Here is a 27,421-nt window from a genome sequence, read left to right on the forward strand (position 1 = left end):
TTAAATATATATGTCCTCTCCCCTTCCCACTTGCTCTCTTGTGGAGTGGCTGTAATGAGTGGACTGTCTGATGTCCTGCTGCTGTGTGTGGTGCGGGGATTAATGAAGTGGTGGCTCACAAGGGAGATCCATCTGCACCCAGACATTCTTAATGAACTACCAAGGCCCAGAAATGGCACTTTTACGAAGGCCTCTACTTATGGCTTATGACATGCTGAGGAAGCAGGACTGCTTTTGTTTTGAATGGTTTTGCCTTTAATGGTGACAAAGTGAACTTTTCAATCTACCAGAGTGCATTTCAGCCAGTATTATGTGTACCACACATTGCAATTTTGTCCCTTTCCATAAGGGCTCATTTTAATTTATTTTATGTGCTGTAGCACCATCGGTGAAAATCTTAACCTGTCAAAGAAAAGATGCCATCCCTTCAAAAATGTAAAAATATGATGGACTGTTAAACAAATAATCTGCATATAGATGTGACGCTAAATGCAACCTTTCGCCTGTCTAATAATGGAAACTCATACAACACATGTCTTGTAAGGAAACCCATGCTTTCAGGGGCGGGGCTTAATGACAAGTCAATTAATTTTAATGCATTTATTAAAAACCCTTCAATAATCCATCAGTTAATTACTTAGAATTTAAAGTAATAAAGCTCTAAATTAGCACGTTATCTGACAGTATCTGATGATGAGGGGTAATTTCAGCAAATTCCATCTCTTGCTGGAGGTCTTTATGAAAAGCTTTTGTTATGCGGTCTGATTTGGCAATACAAGACTGCAGCTTTAAAGTACTGTATGCAGTGTAGCTGGAGCAAATTTGTCTTTTCATGGAAACATCTCTTGACAAAATCCCACATAGCAATTAACTCATTATTGCAGGCTCAGTAGATTTCTTCCGTTGAATTTAAAAGAACTGAGAATCATCCGGTGGCATTGCCTTGAGGGTAAATTCAACTCTGTTTCTTTACACTGTAGCACTCATTGATTAAAAACTGTCACCTCGGTATGTATTTTATTTACTTGGAAGCCGTCAGTCAGGAAAAGTGTGGTTTTGCAACATAGGAGCATTCCAATGTCTGCGGCGCTGCGACACAGATTTTCAATATGACACATCTCTCACAATAATGTTTAGTGTTAGGAATATTTACAAAAATACATATTGTTTGTTTACTGACACAAATGTATACTATGTTCAGCTATAAAGCAGATGTCAATTTGAAGCTTGCATGTCAGCAACAATAAATGTCAATATATATATATATATATATTTTTTAAAATAGGTGTTAACAGCCTGTAAGGCGTGGTTGGAGCATCAGATGTGAACGGGGCAGAAATAAGTGGCTCAGCTGGCCGGGGTGAGCGGCTTCAAGTGACTGAGTGAACCTGACCTAACAGTACACCTGACCCATCAGTAACGCTGTGCTCTCATGCTTGCAGTGGGGTTGGGCTCCCATCATGCCACACAGGCTTCAATTAACTATCCCATACACAATATTCAGTGACACTTAAGTCCATTCCAAAATCCAAGGTGCACTTTCGTTGCCAACAATCATTTAAACCACGGCTGACATTTCAAGCTCCGATTCCTATTTCAGTCCAAGTGTGTGTGTGTGTGTATAAGTGTGTGCTTTTGGCTGGATATGACGGTGCATGTAACGCAGGGAAAGGTAAAAAGAAAGCTCGGAGATTGTATTGGGAGATGATTTCTTTGCTCCTTTTTGACTGGACACGAAGTGAAGACTTTCAGTAATCTACTAAATATTTAACTCTACCCTACACATGTGAAACAAAGTATCCTAAAGTACCCAAGAGTAGAGTCACTTAATACATCAATTTTTTTAATTTAGATTTTTTAGGAACATGGACACTTGATTCATGGGTAATGATGGTCATCTTGTGGTTCAAAGAAAGGTGCAAACAGGATCCACATTTGTTTGACCTACTGCATTCACACACCTCATTGTCTCTATATCATCAAGGCAGGAGCAGAAAATAAGAACGCTGGCTGAATGGCAGCCCAACAGATGAGATAGCTATGTTTAATCCTCTTTCAAAAGAGCTCCGTAGAAAAGAATGGGAGCGGGGAGGACAAGCCGAAAGAAAAATTGGAGCATTGTGTATTGTATAGCCATCACGTCCAGGCGTCCTGGGTCTTCTCTGTGAAGTGACTTTGACAGCTTTGGGGATTAAGGAGCAGTCCATCGTACATGGCCCAAACAGCAGGGATTAGACTAAATATGCTCACTCTTGTCTCTGGCTCCTTCACTTAGTAAATCAATAAAGCACGATTTTTTTTCCTTCTGTAACGGAGCACATCTGTGTGTGTGGGTGGGAGGGTGGGAGAGGTCGTCAGACCAGGCAGGGAGAAGAAAACGTGCAGAAAGGGGCAGAGTGGCCCCTGAGGCGAGGAGGAGCCAGCTGACAAGTGTTGCTGCTCACTGCTGCAGCTTGCTGAAAAGCTCCTTTTTTACGGTTTGTTGTTAATGATGCTGCAGCTCCACTTACAGCCACACCGAGGCATAATATATTACCTAGATGGGGGAGTTATTGTTAGAGGCCAAGAATTCAACTTGGACGGCCTCTGCCAGCCCTTTCGCATAGCTGTGCTGGCAAGTAGAAATCGTAATGTATGGCAGTAAAAAAATCTGATCACGATAACAGAAATTTCTTTTTACAATTGAAGACAATATTCTGGCCATTCTTTTTAGGTCAATTGAAGGACCATTGTATAGGATTAGGTGCTATGCAGATTGCAACCAACTGAAAACCCCTCACCCATCCCTTCCCAAGCGCGTGGCCCCCAGGTTAGGTCAAAATGCATTAGGGCCTCGCTGGAGCCAGTGTTTGTTTGTCCACGCTGGGCTACTGTAGAAAAATGGGGGTGCAAAATAGCAAACTCTGTGAAGATCTCATTCTTATATAATAAAAACGCAACATTCCTTATTTCACGTGATTATAACATAGTTATGAAAATGTTAGTCCATTTCTGCCCAAATCCTTCACAGTGGACCTTTTCAAAAGAGTATGGATTAGCAGGGCTTCACATAAAGCTTATTCGGGTGGCTGAGAGGTTTTTCTTGCCCCATAGCTAATGTACTTATTTGAAACGGAAAGTGTATTGCCTAATATTAATAAAATAAAATAAAAAGGGAGTTGGACATTTGAACAAAAAAAAGTCAAAAATTCTATTAAGTATCAATTGAATGTAGTTTTGTCATGTATAGTGGTTCTTTGCATATACATTCACAAATGTAACAGATTGGGGAAAACATTATCTTTATTTTAATATTTGCTTTGATCAAACATGTTTTAATTGTGTATTATAAACTGTTTAAAGCTTTAAGGAATGAAAGGTGATAATTTCCTATTTTATATCTGTTTTATAATCGCTGTGAGAACATATCTTATGATCAATTGTATTTATGCAAGTTTTCTTACCAAAAACTTAATTTAAAAAGATTATATTTGAACACATCATAAGAACTGTGTAACTTACCTTCACCCAATTCTGATTTTTAAAGTTTGGATCTTGAATGCACCTTAATGTACCTCTGCTATCTGAGCAGCATGCATGGGAATGAATTACAATATAATAGGCATACATATCTAATTGTCGAAATGTTAAATTGTTAAATTAAGTTCTGAATATTAACAGGACTGTGCTGCCAACATACCTAGCTGATTTCAACAGTTTTGTTGTTCACAATGTAGCATTATCAAGGATCGACAATTCAATCAAATTAATGCTGATCTCTTGATTACATATTTTAACTGAATATCGACTCCTAATAGAGATCACGTTCATTTTTAAACAGGCAGCTTGCCCGAACACAGAGTTTAATGGCCCCAGACTAATGGAAAAGCTATAAAGTCAAGCCCTGGCTAAGGCAGATAATAAGAAAATTGACAGCGACACACATTTTGGATCCTAGTATATTTTCAGGCAGCTGATATATTTATGTTCATAAGATGTCAAAACTTGTTAAAAAACTGACTGGAAGGACCTGAAAGAAGTTTCAGTGCGTAGGTGACCGTTAGAAACTCACTGCTAATAAAAATAAAATAAAGTTGCAGTGTATGTTCTGAGAAGAGAAAACATTAATCCCATATAAAAAAAACAAGATGTGGTGTAAGGATTATCAACGACTGAGTTGCAGGTCTGAATATGGCTCTGCAGTATCACACAACAATTGACGGAATAAAGAGTCTGTTACAGCAGTTCAAAGGCAGGCACAGATATCTTGGTTGAAGGTCTTGTGTGCATTGCAATTACACTATAATGATTCCTCATAAAGATCCATCAACAGCAGCATGTCTAAACAAATCACTGGACCAACTGATTCAAACTACAAATGTTTTATAGGCTCCTCTACACTTAAATAACCTTGCACAACTTTGATTATAAAGTTGCAGTTGCGATGTCAAGTGTCCTGTTTCTTAAGGGAGTGGTTTAGAATTTGTTAAGTGGAACGAAAGCTGAAGAGAAAATAAGTGGAGCTTTACCCAAAACCCAAATCTGCCTCTAATCCATAAAATTACACCTGTCACTAGAAAGTTAGATCTATTAAAAGTACTTCCTGATCCAAGAGGGGAAAACCATTAAAACACACAAAGGCCTTCAATCAGCACTTAATTAACACTGCAACCTTTTTCCTAGTTCTGGCAATCACCCGTATCTGCCAGATTAGTTTACGGACGTGAATACAGATGACCAAAACAACTTTGAGGATGTGGACAGCAAAGAAAATAAGTATGCAAATAAAATATGGGGGAGGAAAGAAAGAGAGAGAGAGAGAGAGAGAGAGAGAGAGAGAGAGAGAGAGAGAGAGAGAGAGAGAGAGAGAGAGAGAGAGAGAGAGAGAGAAAAGAGTGGCTATAGCAATGGTCTAATAACTCCTCGCTCCCACAGTGGTCTCAACAGACATCTTAGACCTTTATCTCAAGTCAAGAAGTCAATTGTGTCAGAGCAGAGGAAACCATAACTTAAATACACTCAGACTGTACCAGTTCTTATGTATCGCTTGCAAAAATGTATCTCTGAAAGCAAGTTCTAAGAAATGTAAACATTTTATGAGATTGAACGCTCCTCTGTCTTTGTGATGGGCCTCGATGGCTGAGTATCACAAGAGTGATAGGTTGACAATTTGTAGCAGCTGTGTGTAATCAAGCAATTCTTAATTACACCATTAAAATCTGTTTTTCTCCGATGGCTTGTTTTGTGCATAAAATGTAAAAAGACAAATACAACAAAAATCAGCTACTGCACAACAAATGCATTACATCTGCTGTGTCAACTAAGTGTGAAGACAGAGGCCTTTATAGGAGACCAAACACATTGGAAAACATTACTGTGTCACGTGAAACGAGTCACTAACAATGATAAACCCACCAAGAATGATTAACCAGTTCTGTAGTTTCCTTCAACAAATCTGCAAAGATTTGTTGCATCTTCCAGCTCATTGTTGTGACGTTATGGTCCTAAACTTTAATGTTTTGATTAACTCTCACTTCTCCCATGTAAGTTGTTGGCAGCCTGCAGCTGTTTGTGAAAAAAAAACAGCGCTGCTACACTCACAAAAAATGGCAGTATGTCGTCCTGAATGTTGTGTTTTGTTGTGCTTCCCCCACGTGACCAAAACTGTCAGGTCCTGGTGTATTTTTGGTGCATACCTTTTAAAGTGATGTCAATTTGTTGCTCACCTTTGCTGATCGTATCCGGACTCCTTCCTGCGGCAGTGGAGAGTCACCACTCGGTGGCCTTCGCTCCTCACATCCTGGCTCACTATCCACTGAGTGGGGTTGCTGGGACGAGCCCCAAGAAACGTCAATCCTTCTTTCAACTTCACTCTTTGGAGAGAAAGAAAGACACGTTTAAGAATGTATTAGGCTGAGAGATCCTATTTCTGCTACCAACAATATCCTAATTTCAATGAATCATTGGATGTATCCAGCTGATCCATGCGTGGCAGCTGCGTCCAGACAGACAATTATTTTTTTTCTTCTATTTTTCTCTCTAGCAATACATTATCCAGATGGTTCCATGCACTGTCTGGTCCTCAAAAGATGTCCCAGCTGTTCTCTTTTTTGTAATACAGCCAATTGTCCTGCGAGAGGCTGTATTTAAACATGTGTGTTATCTCACCTGTTCCGCCGGTCAATCAAGTAATCAAAACACAACAAACACCTGCTATTTTATTGAGCAGTTAATACATCCGAAACAATCTGAGTGTGTTGTTGTAAGTCTTTGCTAAAATCTATTTGTTTGCTAAAATGAGCAATTAAAAAGTAACTCTGCTATCCATAGTGAATGTGCTGTTTGCCAAAAAGGGTGTTGTAAGTGGGAAATGACCATCTCTATATGCCCCTCCTGTTTCTCCTTTACCTCCTACAGTAATACATTCAAAGGAGGAACATGTCCATGAGAAGAAAAAAAAAAAAGAAAAACTAAATTAAAATCTTTTATACATGTAACCCATATTGTAAATATGTGATCTGGGTAAAAGTGACATGAAATAGATTAAAAATAATGTTCCATAAAATGTTGTTATGTGTGTTTTTGTCTGAGGGTGACAGCAATATTCCAGGATTGAAGAAAAGACTACATTATAAGAGAATAATGTTCCCTATCCAATCCATACAAAGTTGGCAGAGACCAAAGATAAGACTTTGCTTTCATCTTGAATGTGTTGCTCCACTCTACCATGCACTTTGTGATTGCTTGTCTGTATACCAATGAACACATCTGCCCTCTCTAGTCATCCTTCTTTTCTTTGATGTAATGTCATGTCGTGATGGAGATTATATGCGAAGTAAAAATAGGTAATATGACAAAGGGCATGCTTTCCTTTTGTATAAGAATGATGATGAACACTACATCTAAGGGACAGTCTGGATGTGTTTGGGTAAGTGTGCGTTGCAGTCTTCCAAATATGATTTGATATCTTTTGTGCCAGCTGCTTCCCTCTCTGTTGTGTGTCTATAAATGAAGGCCTCCACACGTTTACAGATTTTGCCACATGAGATATTTAGCCTGATGGTCACACTACACAATATGTTCATCCTTTCAGAGGACCCCGAATAGTCTTCGCCTTCATTCACAACGTGTGTGACATGAGGGTGGACTGTAAGGTAACTCTTCCACCTGACAACACCAACAAATATTTGGTTTATGAATTAAATCAAACCTTGAACCGTTCATCATCACTCAGCAGTGACGGTGGTTTCTGTGCAGTCAACAGAAAGAGGGTGCATGCTTGGGTGGGAAGCATAATATGTGTGCTGGAAGTGATGCCACAGCTGTGATCACTTTGATGTAATGGCCCTGACCAGAGGCTGACAGTTAAAACATTATGTGTTATTGATATTAGAACATCTTGTATTTATAGTTGTGTACTTGTTTTATCTGTCAGTTTATCTATTCATTAAATTATCAATTATTCTTAAGATTGTAATAGAAATAATCTACAGACTAAAAACAGTCAAAAATGTTTATGTTTAAGCCATCTAATCACTCATAAATGGCGTGAATAGAACAATAAACAGAAAATATAATAACATTAATGTCCCTCAATACCATACCATAATGGCAACAATTACTAATATTAATGGGGTGAGGAAGAAATATCTGTTTTACCTATTTACCTCTCATATATGCCTGGATGTTTTCACTTTTGGAAGTGTCCGTGCAAGAAACACATCCGTTAATCAGCAATAAGCCTTCGTCTTCGGGGGAAATCATTATGGAACACAATGAGAATGTTATCAAAATCTGCAGGAGAAGGCACACTTGGTTGGTGGCTCTCGTCTGAACGGACGCCCTTGAGACCCCTTTAGCGTCTGTATGAGACGTCAGGGCATTTACCTAAGTCTTAATGTAAAACCACCCACATCATTACCAGACGGTCAGAGCAACTGTTTCAGAGGGAGAAAGTCTGCACAGGGAGGGGAGGCTGCAGCTCATGTCCTATGATTATCCACACTAGTTGTTATAACAATGAAAATAATGACAATTCATACAAATAAATGAATTACTGAAATACAATTAATAAACATTGTTTGATACCAAATAAAAATAAAGGCTACTGAACTGTCCTAGCACAGTAGTACAAGTAGCAACCACTATATATTATATATCTGCCCCCTCAATAATCTCCAATGTTCACAGTGTAGTGTAAATGCATTATTTATTCTTCCTTTCAGCCTCTGAAAGCAACAAGCATAAGCTTATTAATCTCAAACATTTTAGAGAATCAGGAAATAAACTTGTCCACTCCAATTGGAATAAATGGATGAGAAGTGGCGATATCAAAAAGTAAATAACAACATACTGAATTACACAGGACATCACAAAATACCTTACACCGTCAGTCCAAGGGTGTATTTTTTTTGCTACTAAATGGAGGATCCTCTATTCAAGCCGGGGTGAAAGGAAGTGCTGAGGAGGAACTTACTGGCAGTGCATACAACTGTAACACAAAGAGCTCATGCACAGTTGTCCTCGGGTCCCAACGGGAGCAGCGAGGCCTTGTATCTGGTTTCTTTACACTTCAGTGATCAGGTTGTCTGTCAGTGGTTCCCTGTGAGGCTTCAGAATGTTTTAAATGCAGTGAAATCTCAGAGGGGAGACAACCATTACTCCACAAAACATATCCAAGCTTACAGAGGATGTTTAAAGTGTCTTTTATTGACTAAATGGTTGATGTGGCCTTGTTGAGTCTCCTGCAGGTTAAATAACATCCATCCAAACAAATATTTTTGGTTCAATATGAAATAGTGGGGGGCTTAATATGCTGCTCAAGAACCAATGCACACAGTGAATATAAAATAAATGCAACACTTGGAGTGGAGCCATTTCGCATTAATGAGTACTTTGATTATAATGTTCTGCTTATAGGCCGACTGTATGCTTATTTAAGTAAGATATTGAGACAGTATTCTTTCTTTGTGGCATTTAGCTACTTTGAACTGAATCCTAATATGGACATGCTCACAATGCAACACGACCACAATGACAATGCACAAATGGCAGGTCTACTGTTTACTATGTGCAGCCTTAAGCATCAAAGTACCTACAAATCATGCTGACTGAATGAATGTCTCAACCAAAGTTCATGGTAATCTTTTCAATAGTTGTGGAGACATCTCACTAAAAATTCTTGGTGGTGCTTGAGGAAAATTCAGCATAACACCATGAAGTCATGAATCATTGTTTGTGGACCATGAATGTCTGCACAAGCAGTCATAGTCTTCCATCCGGTATGCATTCAGTCTGGACCAACGTAGTGTAATGACCCAAAGACCCTTTGACTAAATGACATGACAAACCTCGAGCCATGTTTCCCTTGTGGCTATTATAAGCATCTTATATACAGTAAAAACTGCACGATCAATGATTCAGGGAGCTGTATTTTTTTATGTTTTCCTAAATGTTGCGGTCTTGTGTTCCAGTTTCTACAACTGTATCACTCTGTTGGGAGGCATTACATGACACAAATAAGGCGTAAAGTCGAGGGCAAGCCAGATAACAATTGTGTAGAACTCACCTGAAAGTTTAACAAGCTGACACCCCCATTGAAAATGAAGGAGGAGGGAACACTTTATATCAATACACCTGGGCTCTCCTCCTTCTCTGAATAGGTCTCCTGTGAGCTACAATCAAGATTGGATGCTCTGAATACCAAGTATTACGCAACTAAAGGGGACGTTTCGAGACACCAGTGCACAGAGAGACGAGGGGTAACAACTTTTTTAAACTGTCAGAAATCATAAAATAACCTGACCAGTATTCATGGGCACCATAGTATATCCGAGCAAAACTGTGCTGAACAAAGAGACATGAATGCAGATAGTGCACAGGCAATCAGAGACCGCGTAGCGGTTCAATCCAGATTCTTGTGCCATTTTATCTTCTTGGTCTTTTTCTCCCTTTCCCCTGTCTCTCTCCCCGGTCCCTGCTGCCCATCTACCCTCACACCTGATTGTATGCTTGGACTCTAAAGGGGCTTCCTTAATAAATAGTGATGAGATAAGTGAGAGCTCCTTCTCAGTGGGACAGTGAAAGAAATAAACATTTCCAGAAAAATCCAATAAGGTCGTGGGAGGACGACAAAGGGAGTCCTCAACCAGTGGTCTGTGTCCTGTGGCCCTGACTGCACTCCAGTTACACTGTGGCCTGCTTCCATCTGGCTCTGTTGGTCTGCTTCTGGCTCACATGCATCACAGGGTTTGGTGACCTATTCTGACCATTTCTCTCCTCTGAGTCCCCTGAGGACCATATACATCCACAATCAGCCGCTCCCCAAGAAAGCCTTTCCTGTTTTATTGCGCCATCCCACCTACATAAACAGTGTGCAGGGAATGCAACAGCTCAGTGGGGCACAGGGGGAAAGAGAGAAGCTGCAGCGTGGGAGAATGGTGGAGAGACAGCAGGAGGACATCACTTTGTGATGGTTTGTGGTTGACAGATAATGGAACAGTGTAAAGCACCGCGCGAGTCTGCTGCTTCACAGACCATAACTGCTGCAGAAGCAGACATTGGAAACAGACACGCACACACATACACAGTGACAAACAAAAAGTAAATCAAGCCAAACGCCGAGACTCCGAAGTGACACATCAAAATATACTTTTTTTATTTCCGCAATGTACATAAAAACTTTTGCAAAGTCGTAAAAAGAAGAAATAAAAGTATTTTCAATGATTTTTTTTTTTTACTGATTTGATGTCTGTGTGTGTCTGAGAGTGCAAGAGGTCCTGTGTTAATACATTGTGGTATTATTGATAGTTCTATCCCACCAAGCGATTAGACAGTATTGACCTAGGGTGTGTGCCTGCTTGCTGATTAATGTATGTAATGTTAGGTAGCAAAGTTAGCTGGAAGGGTGTAAATGTTGCATTTGTCCACCACTTTTGTTTGTGTGGCGCTCAATGTTTGTGCTGACATGTGTGATTTGTAATGAAATGTGTCACAGATTGCCCTGACATTTCGTTCAGACATTCATGTTTCCCTGAGGATAAAATATTTTTGGTGGCACTGAACTTTCCATCTGGCACCATTATCGCTCCCAATACTTTGGTTAATGACTAAATTAATGCAACCTGCAACATTAGTATCATTCTCAACAGCCACTTCACTGAGTTTTTTGTGCAACTTAGAAAATAACAACATGCTAATCCATGATGGTGAATATAGTAAGCGTTATATACATAGTTAGCATCCACTTCTCAACATTACCATGTTAGCATTTAGCTCAAATCACCGCTATGTTTAAGTAGACTACTTTTTATTTTTACTTTTAGTCTGTACTACAGCAGACCTTACAAAGTACTGTTCCATGATGCGTTTGAATGAAACATACTAGTTTGTCATTACATTGCACCTTAAACCCTCTTGCTCATATATCCACTGAGCAGAGGATTGTGGCTTGCATCCTGTGAAGTCTGCCTACAGATGCAGTAGGACATTCTGGTATTTTTGGCATATTTAATTTGACATGGCTGTGTGTTGGGATATACACAATATATTTTTAGCCTTATAAATGGTATGGTAATATGGGTGGGGAAAATAACTTTTTCCTTTTCAAAAACAAAAGGGCATTAGAGGAAACAAATGCTGCAGACATTGTCATATGTGGGAGTTTAAGTTTATAGAAAAACAGTGAGGCAGGTTAATGAAGAGGCGGACTGCGCACTGCAGGTAAATCAATGTGTCGTTCTGTTCATCACTCAACAGAAGGAAAAGAGATACAAGAATACAGAATTAGCACCACTTGTAGACGTGCAATTATCATAAAGTGTTAATAGGACAACAACAGATTGATTTATATATAATGCGCTGACCTAACACGTTATGTCCCTTGATGAAAACTAATATAAGCATGAGGTGGGGCCAGACTTCCACCGTCTGTTGGCGATCAGCATGGTAAACATGATAAACTCACTCAATCAGCCTCACATCAGCCTTTTCTCTTTGTATGAATTATTAATTCTCCTTCTTTGTATGCTACATAATGTCAACATGAATGATAAGGAAGCGTTTAGGAATAATAACATTTATTACAGCATATAGACAGCCATATTTTAAAACAATGCAATATATAAGGCAAGTATGTGCCTTTTGCTCATGCTAATGAGCCACTGGTGCTGGTAAGAGGCTCTACCTGCAGTCACAGTCATTTCCCCACATGCCAGGAGACACATTTAATTTGCTTTTTATTTCTGAATCACACAGCAGAGATTACAGACGCATCCATTGTTATGCTGAGTAGCCATAAAAAAGAGGAAACACATTTTGTGTCGCGATCTGTTTGCCAATTACTCTATCATTTGTGTAGACACGGTGTGAACAACCAGAGGGGAGCATCGGAAATCCCATTTTAAGAATTCATATGATTGCTATCAAGGAGCGCAGATTTGTGGTGTTCTCGCAGAATGTGTCCACCTAATTGGATTTTCACGACATTCAAGAGCACAGCGATAGGGGAAAAACCATGAACGCAGGCCGGGGGAAAAAAGAGGCTGACAAAAAAAGAAACATTTAATATTACTCGAAAGGGAGATAATTTAAGACTTATGAAATATTTACACTTAAACAAATATGTTTTTCAATTAAGCTGGACACCAATAAAATTGTACACAATTAATGTATCCTGTTATTAATGCAACATGAATCAGTGCAGTTAGTTTGCTTGAGCTCCTCTAGTCGGTGAATTGCAGTTTTGTCTAACAATAGGATGTTAAAGTTATTTTGAGAGAAACTGATTCAGATGAGCAAGTAGTGGGGCTGAACAAAGGCCACTGAAAAGTCTATATTTCCACTCTTTTCTGCATTGGGGCAGGCAGCTAATCTGCAGATAAACGTCTGTGTGTGTGTGTGTGTGTGTGTGTGTGTGTGTGTGTGTGTGTGTGTGTGTAAACCTCTCCCACCCCCACACCCACCCCACACACACACACAAGATCGTTTTGAGCATAACAACAAATGTGTTTAAAACTTACACAAGCCGATCACAGAAAACAGGAAAATGTGCTCGTCCACACACAAATGCCCACAAATATACAAATACATATATGCATATATGTACTTGTGCATGTATGGCTTCCACGTGTTTTCACACGCACCCTCAAACAAATGCAGAAACCCATAGGAGCGGGCCTCTGTTAAGCTGTGACGAAGAGATAATGTCACAATGCTGCCTTTGGCAATAGAGATTAACACACACTTGTTTTCCTGTTTTTCTCTCTGTTTTTGCTGCTTTTCATTTCATTTCCAGTTTTGAGGAAATAGGGGAAATAAACAGTTGCATGCCCAGAGGAAATGGTTAGTAAATGAGAAACTAGATTCAGGGCTTTGTCTCTGCTGCTCACACATTGATGTCGCATCTCTGGTTTCATCTGGTGTGTTGGTCAAAGGGGCATTAATGTAAAGCTGGAAATTCAAAATACCTCAGATGATTTTAAAGAGAACTTAATTGTTTAAAATTAGTACTTACTCCCTGTCAGTGCTCAGGGAAAGGTGGCAATTTTGAGGCAATAAAAAGAAATATGCCTCCTGTTTCTAGAATTTTCCATCCAAACATGTCACTTCGTCATCTCACTGCTTTTAGAACTACTGTGCAATAGTTTCCCATTGTTAACTCATGTGAGTTTGATAAAAAACAAAGTACGGTAGTATCGTCCAGCCTTTTGCACACTCTATTGCCGCATTCTGCCTGAGAAAAAAATCGCTTCCAACTGCAATCTGTCAGAACTACAACAGCAAACGTTATAAATACTCCATTTTTACACAGTGAAAATTGTTCCACATTGGAAATAAACTGGAAACTGAGTGGTCACCAGAGCCAAAGTCACCAGATTAACAGTACTTGGCACTAATTGTAAACCCAAACAATGTTCAGTCTTCCAGCTGGAGTATACCAATGAAGTATTAATACAGCAGGTGGCTATTAACAGGGTGATGGTCACTGACAAAAAGAGACCTTACTGACCCATCGATGTGATGCCATCAAGGCACACAGCTCTGTCAGCTAGCGGAGGACAGGGTGGGTGCAGCGGGAACTTGGTCCTTAAGGGGTAACACAGCATGGTGTTGACTTCTTAACCTTCCTCCAGATGCCTGGGTTATTCACACAAGCCAAGAGCTTCCTGTCGTCTTTCACACATCCCCTTCACCCCCGCCCGGCCCCCATGTCTTCCCTTCACAAGGGGGTTGCTAAAAGATGAGCTTTTGTGTTGTGTCAGAGGCAACTGATACCGCTTCAACGACATGAGGATATAGCCTGCGAACAGAGAACTAATGCCCTGCACGTGCTGGGAATCTCTGATACACACCCGCACCCATCTGCTCATGCATACCTAAATATGAATGAAAAAAGGAATGTGTGCGCACACTCGCGCGTACGCTCATGCATCTGCAGTCACATTCAAAGAGTAAAATAAGCTCAACCGAGGCACCCAGCAGTTCACACGAAGACGAGGATTCACACACAAGCACTCTATGAGGAAATAAACAGCCTGCAGCAGTAAACCGCTCCAGGCATGGCTTACTCTAATGCCCACAAAATAGTTTTCAACGCAACCCATGTTTAGAACATCAAAGGGAAGAGTACAAATAATTAACAGAGAGGAACAAAGGCTGGTGTGGCCAGATCAGACAATGCTGATTTCTAAATAAAAATGTTTCATCACAAAATTCTCTCTATATCCTTATAAGCTCTTGTTACATGTGAATTTCAACTTTTCATCGTGCTGGTCGACTTTGGATCGAAGCAGACTGCAGGGTCATATCTCCACAAAGTGAGTCAGTAGCTCGATAAATAGCGGAGAATCCTCAGAGAAGCGAGGAGCCTCCAGGCGTCCTGCATCTCGGCCCACCTCACCCACAGTTGCTTTGATGAAAATTAGCTGTCAGTGTGTGGCACTCATCTGATCAACACAACTTCATCCGCAGCTCACTGACCTTTAGAGAGAGAGCAGGGGGAGGGCGGCCGTCCACCTCACACAGCGAGATCAACACACCGAGAGATAAAACAATAACAATCGCATACGGTCAATGAGATGACATAGCAAAGGGTTTGACTCCTCACAGAAAGACCAGCGTGGAGCCGAGTGGGTCTGAGGTGTACAAAATGATGTCCTTATGTGTATGTGGTGCATACAAGTGTAAGAGAGTGTGTGTGAGCATCTGTTCCAGTCACAAAAAGCAGTGGGTAACATCAAATGGCTTGAGATAAAAGCCCAAACCACAGGCAAGAAGGACAGTGTCTTTACCGAAGACAAATCATATTAAACTCAAGAAATAGATTGTAATCTCCAGTATGTCACCGTCTCGTTACAAAATCATCACAAAATGAAAATTGCACCCTTTCTCTTCAGTTACTCTGAAAGGGTTGATATGCCTTAAAATATTCAATTTGCAGGCTCACCAGGTAAAATCCATTAAAGCCAGTCAGTAATGTCAATTGAATTAGGACTGCTGCGTGAAAAAAAATGGATTCCCTGTGCCTTCAGCTGAGTGGCTCTGCTGGCACCTTGTTTGTGACCACATGGCAAATGGGATTAGAAGGCAGCTAATGTAACGACACAACTTTTCTAATCATGCAAAACCGCAGAGAGCCACTGACGACCTAATATAGTACAGAGAGAAAGCATTGAAGTCTATTAAAGACTCAATTTGTATCTGGAAAATTGGCACTTGAATTTAAAACAGTCTGACATCTGATTTACTTTTTTACGTGGTGAATTAAGTGGGGAGAGGACATTGTCTTCACCTAGAGATTTAATGTGTGAACTGGGTTTTGTTATGAGCTTTGTTGATATACTACTCTCTCTACTGTCCCTGCATTTATCTTTAGTAGACTTGACCACAGTAACGAAGTGTTCACAGGCCTCTGTAAAAAGTCAATTAGAAAGTACTGAGGTCTTTGGACTGGCTTCCTGTCCAACAAAGAATTTACTTTAAAATTCTGCCGGTTTATAAAGCACTTTATAAAGCACTCTTGTTTTCTTCTGCATTATGTTTTGATGTTTTTAATGTTTTCATGTGAAGCACTTTGAAACACCCTGTTGTTGAAATGTGCTATACAAATAAACTTGCCTCACTCTTTCCTAAAAAGAAAGAATAGAAGGTAAGTGATCATAATGAAGCATTAAAGTTAATTTTGACCTTGGAGTAGCGTATTTTTAAATCACGTAATGCTATGTTCATTATCTGGTTGCTTGCTTTGTCTGTCTTCTCTTTGGCGGGTAGCATACAGTTGGTTTAACTGAAACACACTCTTATAGAGCCATGAGGCTGCTGTGGGTTGTGATACCAGAACAATGACCGAAAAGATGATTAAACAGTGTAAAGCAGAGGGAAGCTGCTTTGTGTAGTCATTATCTGTGCGTACCTCTGTGTGTGAGCGACCACTTACACATTACATGCAGTCATTTCATCCATTGTTAATATAAAAACATAAGTGCAGCTTTAAGTCACTTTAAGTCAGTTAATAAGCTTTTTGGAGATTTAAATCACTTTCCGTGCTGTTTTTGGTAGTTGTTTGCGCAGCTGTTTTCATGATGTGAGAATTAATAATAGATAGATATTGAGTTTCAGAAGTTTTCAAAGTAATGGTAATCATTTCTTTAAAAGACAAAACGTTATCTTGAAAACACTACGACTTTATCAGGAACACCAATATTATGGGGTTTCTGTTTTTCATTATCGTCCTTCTTTTTGTGGTGATTTACGCCTGCTGCAGCACACAGAAACTGTTTCCTTAAAACAATGTAATACTGGAATGTATTGGCTGTCATAAAGACTAATATTTTCTAACATGATAAAGTGTCACTAACTAGATGCCAGCTGTGTATAAAAGACTGCAATTTACAGTTGCAATGTTTCACTATCAAGGAGATCCTGTGAACCGTCAAACTTCTTTATGGTGTATGGTTCTGACTGCAGGTGTCTCAGGCTATATAACATGAGGACCAGTCACTGCCCCCTACACTCCACCCCTGCTGCCTGAAGCAAACAGTGTTAGTAGTACAGACAAATTACTGACTAATAACATAATTACAGTGGGGTGTAACGACCACTGTTATTACTCAAAGATCTTCTCCAGAGCTAATTATCACCACAGCTGATTTAGCCTGTGCCAAATGCAGAGGCAATTGCCCTTGCCTGTGCACTTGGCATACATTACTCAGCTGTGATTGACAAGTGACACAGCATATAAGAGGCCAGGTGACACTGTATTGAAGTGGGCAGTGGAAGTTGTGTCCTTGGCCTGTGCAGTACATGTGGTTGTAGCACTGAGGGGAGCTTCTCACCTGTCAGAGCAGCAGCCCTGAAGCTCTGAAGGCACAAAGCTCTTTGCTATCCTGCAGGGACATGTGTCCTTCAGGTTTCTCATGCGAACACACACACACACACACACACACACACACACACACACACACACACACACACACACACACACACAGGCTTAGATCTGCACACACTTTCCCTCAAGCATCTTAAAATCTTACATATTTCACATAAAGGCCTGGCAGCAAAGAGCACAGGCTTCTTTCTTTCTCGGCCTGTGAAGAGATAATTTCTCAATGAAAAGAGACAACAGCAGCAGCCTGAACCACTTTAACTCTTCAGAGTGGCACATTGGCCTCTTTTATTGATAAGAAGGTTTTTGTAAGGTATTTTGAGTGTGAGTGAACACCAAAATTACAGCAAATTGATCATTTTGATGGATACAAGATGATTTGTTTATTTTTACAGTAAACTGTTTTGGTTTTGTAATTTTTTTTACCTTTTATTTATTTTCTTTTAAGAGCTGGTGGAGAAAAAACAAGAGTGAATATTTTTATCTAGCCTACTTATTGTAAGATGACTACAAATGGATTGCAAAAAAAATATCCGGTGATACATTTTATTTGCACATCTTGCATCAGATGACGGTGGAGAAACTGTATGGAAAACATCTTCCATTTTTGCCTTTGTCAAAGAGTTAATGCACTGGATGGATGATAAAGAGGCCTTTTGCTGAATAAATTATCACATAGTGGACATTAAACTCTCAGCTGCTTCTGCTGTTGGCTTCTTGCTAGATATTTATATAATGTGAAAATGCTTGCCCTTATCTTTGAACAGCATAAAACTACCATTAAAACTTTCTTATTTGAAACAATTCATGAAGACCTCTTTTGTCTCACGTCGAAAAATTGCAACCTGACTTGTTTTGTTTCGGGTTCAAAACCTCTATTTCTTCCACTCTGGTTTCTGGCGGGTCACAGCTATGCATAACCTATCTATAGCCGACGCTGTAGAAAATTGGATTCAGATTTTTCTATCAATTTAGCCGTATCAAAGACTCATGTATTGATTATTCACCATGTATCGTTTCATCTTTACACCCCTACTGATTGCTACACTATGCTTCATGAATAATTCAATGTCTTTGCCGATGCAACCATCAAGCACAACATGCATGTACACTGTGATAGAGGACACAGGAGACAGGCGGACATACACCATCCCGATCAACATGCATGTACACAAACACACAAACATAAGATGTCCAGCCTCAAAGACACCAAAGCCAATGCCAACCCATCTGGCATTATTATGACAGACAGCTCTTCTCAGTGGCCTACAGTACATCTCAGTGAGTCGCTTTAACCTCCACATCAGTCTCCCACCATATTGTATGTAGCAGGAGCAGATAATGCTGAACAGTGTCAGTTGGCCATGACCGTTAGTAAGTGGGTGTCATGTTCTATGTGGATTAAGGATGTGCATTAGTTGATGCTTATTTCACGGCTAGTTATTCCATTGACAGGAGTGTGATATTAAAGAGGCTGATTTATGACCATCTGTCTCGAATTACTCAGTGTCATGATGATGCTGAGGATGTGAAGGATGAAGGAAAGGAAAGAGGAGGTATGCCTTTTAATTTCCATCCCTTTACGACTGATTTCCATTCCATATTCCCCCCTTATTGTTCATCCTCACCTATTTCTCTCTACTATTTCCACTTGTCTGTAAGCACCCTTGAGCCAATCCATTGTACAGAACACCCACAAAGACACACACTCGTTCTACTCACTGCTAAGTGCACATTTGCAGTATGCTTCATTTAATCTTAGCTAAAGCAGTTTGCTCGGCATACACTGTGAGTTAATGAGACTGTAACAATTAATGCCACTTGTGTACAAAGTGGCAATGTTCTTGCCGCTGAATTGTCTTGAATGAAATTCTTTAAAGTGGAAACTGTGAACTACAGGAAGTAAGTGAGGTGTTCGTAGAGCTCGGGTGTGGCAAATGTCTGCAAATAACACTCTTCCTCACAGTTGAAGGAAAGACCACAGAAGAGAGAGATGTGATCAGTACATTTGCAATGAGCAAACACTTCCCTGTTTGCTACACGTCTAATAAATTCTGCAAATCCACAATACAAACATTAGAGCAGCAAGAAAGCAATGTGCCCTTCTCGTATACTATCTAAAGGAGGCAAGGTGGCAAACATAATGCTCATGTAACACATTACAACACAGTGTGACAGGAACACTCCATCAAACATCTGCCTTTATGAGACTTGCTTGGTTTGAATTTCATTTAAGATGTAAAAGAGGGCTTCAACCTCACAATGTCGAGGAAAGAGTATCTTAAGCAATCTCAGCTATTTGGGCGACAAGGAAACAGTACAGCTCACAGCTATTCTCGAGCTGACATAAGCTTAGAAACACGTGCATCAGATGTACAAACAATGTTGCAGTAAGAGAAGCTCTGCAGTTTGTGCAAAAATATATTGTGGCATTTTACCAAGACTCAGGAGGATGGATATAGCTGACACTGACGTCCTCTGCTCAGCAGCAAGGAGATGGGGACGTCACACAGTAAATTGCCGACAGAACAGGAAAGCTGAATCCTGTGAAATTTGCATTTTAACAGCTACAGTACACAAAAGTGTCAAGAGCCATTGCCATACAAGATGGTACACTGAAAATCAAGAAGAGGTGAGGGAGAGAATATATGAAGGGAGTCTGATGGGTGAGAACCACTGGGAGGCAGGTATCACATGAGGAAACTTACAGTTTTGAATGTATACATTGGCAATTTTTACATTTTCTATGCCCTCTGTACTTCTATTAACTCTCATAAATGACTACAGCACAAACACTGCATGGGTACAGTGGTGGAATATGTTGGGCCAAAGACCCATTACAGCTTTTTGATTTAAGGTTTTGGGAATTTGGAAAATGTTGCATGAAGAGATTTTTTTTCAGACTGCCATTTAATTTAGACTAAATAGCCTATTCAAGGTATCAAAGGTCAGACAAATAAATACTAAACCTGCAAATGCAAATATTTTCTGTAGCCACCCATTGTTTCTAGTTGTACACGTTTGAGCCATGGCATATGACTGGCTGGAGGAGCGGCTGAATCTGTCCAACCAAAATAAACGGGCTGAGGATTACAGGCTCAAAAGGCAGATGATGATGTACATACTATATCTTTAGCAGATAAAAATACCTATTAGGTTAAGTAACTTTACCAGGCCACTAAAACACAATGTATGATGTATAATGGCAGGATTGACTACATAATACTTAACACACACATTCAGTCTGACAAAAAGGTTAGGGGGTTTGATTTTCACTATAAGAGACCAACGTATCCGCCTGACTCTAAAGTAATTAAAGTCGACAGGTCATGTTTTACCATGACAACATACTTTGTGCCGTCGTTGGGGCAAGTTAAAAAAAGAAAGTAAAAAAAAAAGGACTAGTCTGCGTTAAGAAGATGCCATATATGTAAAATGTATTTGTTAATCAAGGGGCCCAAACTTGAATGAGTGAATACATAACTTATCGGGGTTGAAGATTCAAAATGTATTGTAGAAAGGTGGCAGCTTCTTTGTTACGAACAGAAATGAAGGAGATTCAAGAAGACCAACTCTGACACGCCAACAAAGATTCCACGGACAAAAAAATCTATGCCAGATTCATACTGCTACAAAATGACGGGTTGAGGAAAAGGTAAATAATAATGTGTTCAGACAACAAAGCAAATAGCTGTTCAATAATTTTAATCTAACTTGAACCGCCTCGATAACAGCGTCAGTGTCTTCTGTGGTCTCCATTGTGGTTATTTTTCGGTTCAAGCGCCCAGGTAACAGTGCTTCACAACAGCTTGTCTGTCTCACTCTTTGCGTTGATTGGCTCATGATTGGTTCCCCACTGTGCTTGTTGGTCAACACTTGTATATGTACCTGCATTTCAAATTTCAAAACTCTAATTATTTTTATCTAGGTTTGTGAAGATTTGTTCCCTATTTTACTCGCAACGGTGCAATAAACACTAATCTTCAAGGGATACCTTGTCTATTTACTGTTATTCAATCTAAGGGCCATTTTGCCTGGAGGGTTCTGATGCTTTGCCATAGTAAAGGACACCAAGTAGAGAGGTGATCAAATAAGAAAAATCCATAATCTCTTTTCTTTACCCTCAAGGTGACATCTGTTTTAAAAGAACTCTAATCTGAGTTTATATAAAAGGACTTTCAAAAGCCATTTCAATAGCTTTTTCTTTCCCCTGGTGTCCTCTGTCTCACAGAGGAAAAAGCAGAGCCAATGATTATGTAAAAAGGTTTTTCTGAAGCCTTCACACTGGAAGAAAAAAAGCTGAACCCTCACCTTATAGACACCATGTCTTTGGTCCTGACAATGAGACACCAGTTTTGAATCTGCTTATTTAAGCTTCAATGTTCAATATGATGATTCCCAAAGCCATCCTCTTTCATTCCTTCTGGTGTTGGAAGACAAAAAAAAACATTTCATTAATATCTAATTAATATGGAAATTCTAATTGAAGATTGGAAACTTGGTCTCGTTCGAGCATCATAGGTCTGAGCATTGTTCGAGGTACCATCCTGACCCAAACGGACAGGCTCCTCTCTCCCTCAGTCTGTAAATGAGAAAGGCCGCTAAACACTGTATGCTCCTAATGGCATGGAGTGGCTGTGTCCCTGTCTCCAACCAGCTGGTGCACCCCCTTCGTCCCTCCTGCCTGATCCCTCGACCACCTCCCACCAGTGTAGGACAGCTATCTCCCAGTATCAGCTGGAAAAGTGATGGATAGCAGGTGGAGGGAGAGAGAACAGGGCTCCTGAGAGGCCGTCAACCTCGCTCCCTCTGCCCATTAGTCTTCCATTTAGCCAAGCGCTGGGCCAGCCACCCTGATCACACACACACTTGAATTTTTTGGTCAATGATGAATTCCTAACCTTCCTGCAGCAGCATGGGCCCACAGGCTTTCACGGCGAGAGAAAGAGGCCACCACGGTTCATCTTTCTCAGTCTTTAGCCACTCAGACCACCACTTTGCTCCTGCTTCTCCTTTCCTCCTTGTCAGATAGTGCCTAATGCTACAGGAGGAGCTGTCATATCCTAAATGTCTGTCTATGGTAGAAATACATTGAAGAGGACAGGACTACTCTCTGCAGAAAAGCCACATACTGTGGAGTACATTGTAAAAAGAAGAAGAAAAAAAATCGGTGGAACAAAAGAGATTTTGAATTTTTGAACTTGACAGGGATAAACTTGGGGTGCACTGTTTTTTTTTTTTAAATGTTCTCTTGCTTTGGTGCCAATGGTCTTTTCAAAGAGTCCTTGCTGTGTAACGGCAATTCTGCAGCCTGTTGGATGAACCTTAAGTTCTCTGATTGTGGCCTGGAAGAACAAAGAGGGAGTGACAAGCAGAAAAGATCACTAAGGGCCTGCTGAGAATTGATTGTAGGTGCCGATCAGAACCCTCAGCAGCCCTAACAAGGCCCAAACCTCTGACATTCGCCCAGTAAAAACTCATGTTGAACACAGACACATTGACAACGAAGACACCAAATGAACAAGTAAAGGTTGTGACCTTTGGAAATGCCAGACAGTTGAATAACATAACCACATTTGGAGGTGCATGTAAAATGCCAGAGTTCATCTGAGCAGTCAAATCCCGATGTGTTGGGTTGAGAGTGAGAAGAGCAGGACACATCTACCGCCAGTGCACGGAAATACGAGAAAAACAATGCTGTTTCATTTGTAGTCAGAGTGCATCTTAGTATTATCAAGATATGAGTCAATCAAGGTGAGATGGATCTGCATCAAATCGGTCCTTGAAACAAGAATCCCAAACTCTGTCCTGTACGTGCAAGCCAAATATTACATTATCTCACCACAACTTCCTGGCACACAATCTAATCTTTAAGTAATTTCACATTCCATCTCCATATTCCTCTTACGAGAACAGGGTCTCCTTGGTTAATAACAGTTTCTTCCAAAGATTGAAGAAACAGTGTCTCCTCTTCTACCTGTAAAGATTATTATGGGAGAAGAGGATGAAATGTAAATAAGGGAGCTTGCATTTTGATAATGCAGAGTTCTGCTCCATTTCCTCTTCAGGACTGACTGAATGTAGAAATGGTTTATCAACATGGCATACTTGACGAAGGAGAAATGAATGCAAACATAGGCATGCATATATTTGAGTGCTTTTCCATTTAGAATCCAACAGGAACACAGGATGTTGCCACAGGTGACAAATGCCCGGCATGACGCTATCTAAACGCCCTTTCAGACAAGCGCTTCACTCCATACAGGAACTGGGAAGCTGATAGTCTTCATTTTAGATGAGGTCACAGAATAACTCAAACTTTACTAATGAGTACCTGAATGAATCATGAATTGCAGCATTGTTTTTATCCTTTACTATCACTTTACAAATTATCTTGTTAATCATCTATAAGTCCTTAATACTTTGTTTACGATCGAGTAATCCATCATTTATAAAGTATGAAAACCCAAGATTATTAATCAAGTATGAAACATTTAGAACTGTGTTTATGAATGAGTTACGAATGAGAATTCAAGTTGGAATAATGCTTTGGAAATGATGAATTCAGTGTTTATTCATGCTTCACTAATGCTAAATAGTGTGGACATATAGAAACTTCGACAACCTAAAGGAAAAACAAAGCCCAGCTGAGAGAATGGCTTTTGTGTTGAGCTGCATCAATACCGCATTAAAGGGCAGGATTTACTGTATTGGAGTGGTCTGTATGAGTAATGTAAATCCATACTGTGTTAGAACACAAAGTACTGTGTTAAAAACCTGGAAATAGCACCAAGAGCACTCTCCTATTTGTCAATTAATTTGTACAATCACAAATGCGGGTGGTATCATTAATGACTGTGCATATGCAGCCTCAGACAGGTATGACACTGACTCTGGGTCAGTGCTGAGAGTTCAGCTCAGTGCCAATACGTCCTCACACAGATAATGTGTTATAACCAAGAGCTACACATTTTTATACACAAGGACTGCTGTTATTAATCCAAAGAAAAGCCTTTACAGAAGTAAATGATTCGGATTACAAATCCGTAGGGATGGGTATCGTTAGGATTTTATCGATACCAGTACTCTTTTTGATTCTGCGTATTGATTTGATTTCTTTACAATACTCTTATCTCTTATCGTTTTTATTATTAATATTATGGGGAGAGAAAAATAAAAATGTATGAAAGAATCAACATTGCTTTATTTTTCTTTGTAAACAAATGTCCTTCTTGATCAGCAATATAAGTTAAAAAATCTTTAAAATTCATTGGCAGCTAACCAATTAGCTAAGTGATTATCTTCCATTCATGAACCTATTCTTATTAGCAAAATTGCAGCAAACAAGGATGGACGGCTGCTTGCCAAACAGTCCAGAACCGTGCATGTCTGCAGATTTAGGTTCTGCTTGTTCGTCAAATGTTTTAATAAATCGCTGGTATTACTGTTATGTTTTATTGCATTTGTGACGATGAGAGTTATCCGCATCTACTATACAATGTATCTTTTTCTTCTCTCTGCCATTATGTGTATCTCACGTTGTACTAAACCGGAGTCGGTGTGTGAGTCATAGTAAAGCACAACTTGTGCAAAGACACAGAGACGGATCGAGGAGTGTTGAGAGGAGGAAAGCTCCCTTTGTGGCTTCTGGCACCGATAGAACCATTAACTCATTATCAAAACGTCTTGTTTTACTGATTTCGAATCGGTTCCCGGTCTTTCAACTCAGAGACGCTTTCCCTGTAGATTTTTTCTCAGCTGTACAGTGTTTTACAAAAGTAAAGCAGGGATAACGTTCAAATAATGTGATCTTTGAGCACAGGTAATGAGTGGAACGAATGTTACGTTCACACAACCATTTACTCTTCATTACTTCACTACTATTCAAAAGGGCTGAAATTTATACTCCAAACTTGTTTATTAGACAGCTGTAGTTACCACATACTTGACAAATAATTACAATAACTATATACATAAAATATTACTTAAAGATGAATAAATCAGTAATAATAATCTGCTGACATAATAATCACAGCAAGGGTGCTAGAAGAACATACTTTCCCTTAGTAACATATAAAAACATATTTGTCATTAATGGTTTTCTGCATCCTAATTAATATTAATCATTGTGGGTGAAGGTGAGCGCAATATTTCAAGGTCACTGTGTGCTGTCATACAGTACATCTGTACAGTCATTGATTTTATTGTCATGCATTTGTGATAAGCCTGGTACTTTCCCTTCACAGCATGAAGCCAGGCACGGCACGGCAGGATGGGAAAAGGGATAAATTTGGCTTCAATATAGAGGTATAATGGCGCCCTGCCTGAAACCATTGATTTGATGCGGTTTTGCAGGGGTGAACCGCGCTGGGGGACTGTTATCACTGGTCTGTCTGTTTTACTGCCCTGATCCCTGGATCCAGACAGCCAGACTCGCACTGTACTCGACACTCAAGGTGTGGATGAGCCAAATACTTTCTACATTCAAAGTGGCCTCCAACCAAATTTGAACAGGGCTCGTTAGATTATGTGCAAAACATCGGATTGGCAAGGCAACCTCTAGGCCAAAGAAATCCTCAAATTAGTTGTTGGTGCTTAACGTGTAGCTCTAAGTATTTGTACTAATTGTGGATTTCGGATTGCCACTGTGGATTGAAAAAGTTGCAAGAAACCCATTTAATCTAACTGGCAGTTATGTGAAATCTAAGATGCACAAATTGCTCAATTTTAGCTTGAAGACGAAAGCACAGATTACAATATTTAAATAAGTGCAATACTAGTTTTTCTTTAACCGATTAAACAGATGATGTGACAAAATGCACAAAAGGACAATTTAAAATGCTCACATTGATCTCAATATAGGCAACAGCTGGTTCTCTGAATTCAAACTCTTGAACTAGTCTGCGATGCTCAACGTGTTTTGTTTTGATTAGTTCTTCAATAATTAAACCCTTTGTTATGTTGGTTGCTGTCTGTATTCGAGAAAAAAAGTCTCAAAATGAAATTAGCTGTAACGGAAGAGTTTGACATTTTCGGAAAATATGCTTGTTTTCGTTCGAGATGAGAGTTAGATGAGACGATTAATACGACGCTCGTGTGAAAGTGGTGAGAGTGGCATCAATCATCCTTCCAACTCTTGGCAGGGAAGCAAATACAAATGTTTCCAAAGATGGCAAACCAGACTGTCATCGGGTGTACAGTGGGGAAAAAAAATGTCATTGAAAAATGTCCTACGCCTTCCAAATTGAATCTACTAAGCATCTGATAAATTTGATTGCACTCGTATGTGGTGAAAAGATAATCCTCTTATTTCTATTCTTATCTGGATTTCACAAGAATGCAGTCGTGAGCGAGCCCTCTCGAGAATCAGCATGTTTCTAACCACTGACTACTTTTTTTTATTTACTTCCCATCACAGTAATAATGCAGCTAACTGCGATAATAAGCAACTGTCAGTGGAAAAGTTGCTTCAAGTGTCAGGATAATATAATACAACTAGTTGCACTGCCAATTATATAGTTTAAAAGTGGCATTACAGCCCATAAAAATAAATCAGGAAACTATTCAATTTTGTCTTATTGTGTTCCCTCCAATAAACGGCATTAAATCACATCTTTGTACTTCCCAACTGCTAATAAACTGAGCATCATTCAGGCTAAATGGACGACACAATCCAACTGAGCCAAGGAGTCGAGGTTTTATTGTAGTCTGCATGACAAACTGTGTCAATAGTTGCATCATGACGATGATATATTGATGGTTCCTTGCGCAGATTTTATAAAAATCTAAGAAACCTCTCTTCTCTACATCTGCTTCATCGTAGATTGTGTCATTTAATATATATATATATATATATATATATATATATATATATATATATATATATATATATAGGAGTTTGGGATGGACAACTTTATTAATACGAGCTGGGAAGAATCCATACAATACAGACCCTAAATTAAACATGAAACTACCCGCTAATAGGGTCTAGCTTAGAGACTGTAATTAATTACAAGAGAAACACTTTGATCATGTTTATGCTGAGCGAGGAATAAAAGG

The 27,421-nt window shown here is 39.7% G+C and overlaps 1 protein-coding gene across 2 annotated transcripts in view; it reads right to left on the minus strand.

Moving 5' to 3' along the window:
• Positions 1-27,421, minus strand: part of si:dkeyp-14d3.1 (transmembrane protein 132C) — a 111,585-nt gene that overhangs the window by 49,470 nt on the left and 34,694 nt on the right. For both annotated transcript variants that reach the window (XM_068605243.1, XM_068605242.1), the window contains exon 3: positions 5,706-5,852. In XM_068605243.1, coding sequence (XP_068461344.1) covers positions 5,706-5,852 — 147 coding nt within the window. The remainder of the gene's footprint in view (positions 1-5,705; positions 5,853-27,421) is intronic.

This window comes from Clinocottus analis, unplaced genomic scaffold (assembly GCF_023055335.1).
Source record: "Clinocottus analis isolate CAN_PGR_092001 unplaced genomic scaffold, fCliAna1.0.p SCAF_7, whole genome shotgun sequence".
In the NCBI taxonomy this organism is placed as follows: domain Eukaryota; kingdom Metazoa; phylum Chordata; class Actinopteri; order Perciformes; family Cottidae; genus Clinocottus; species Clinocottus analis.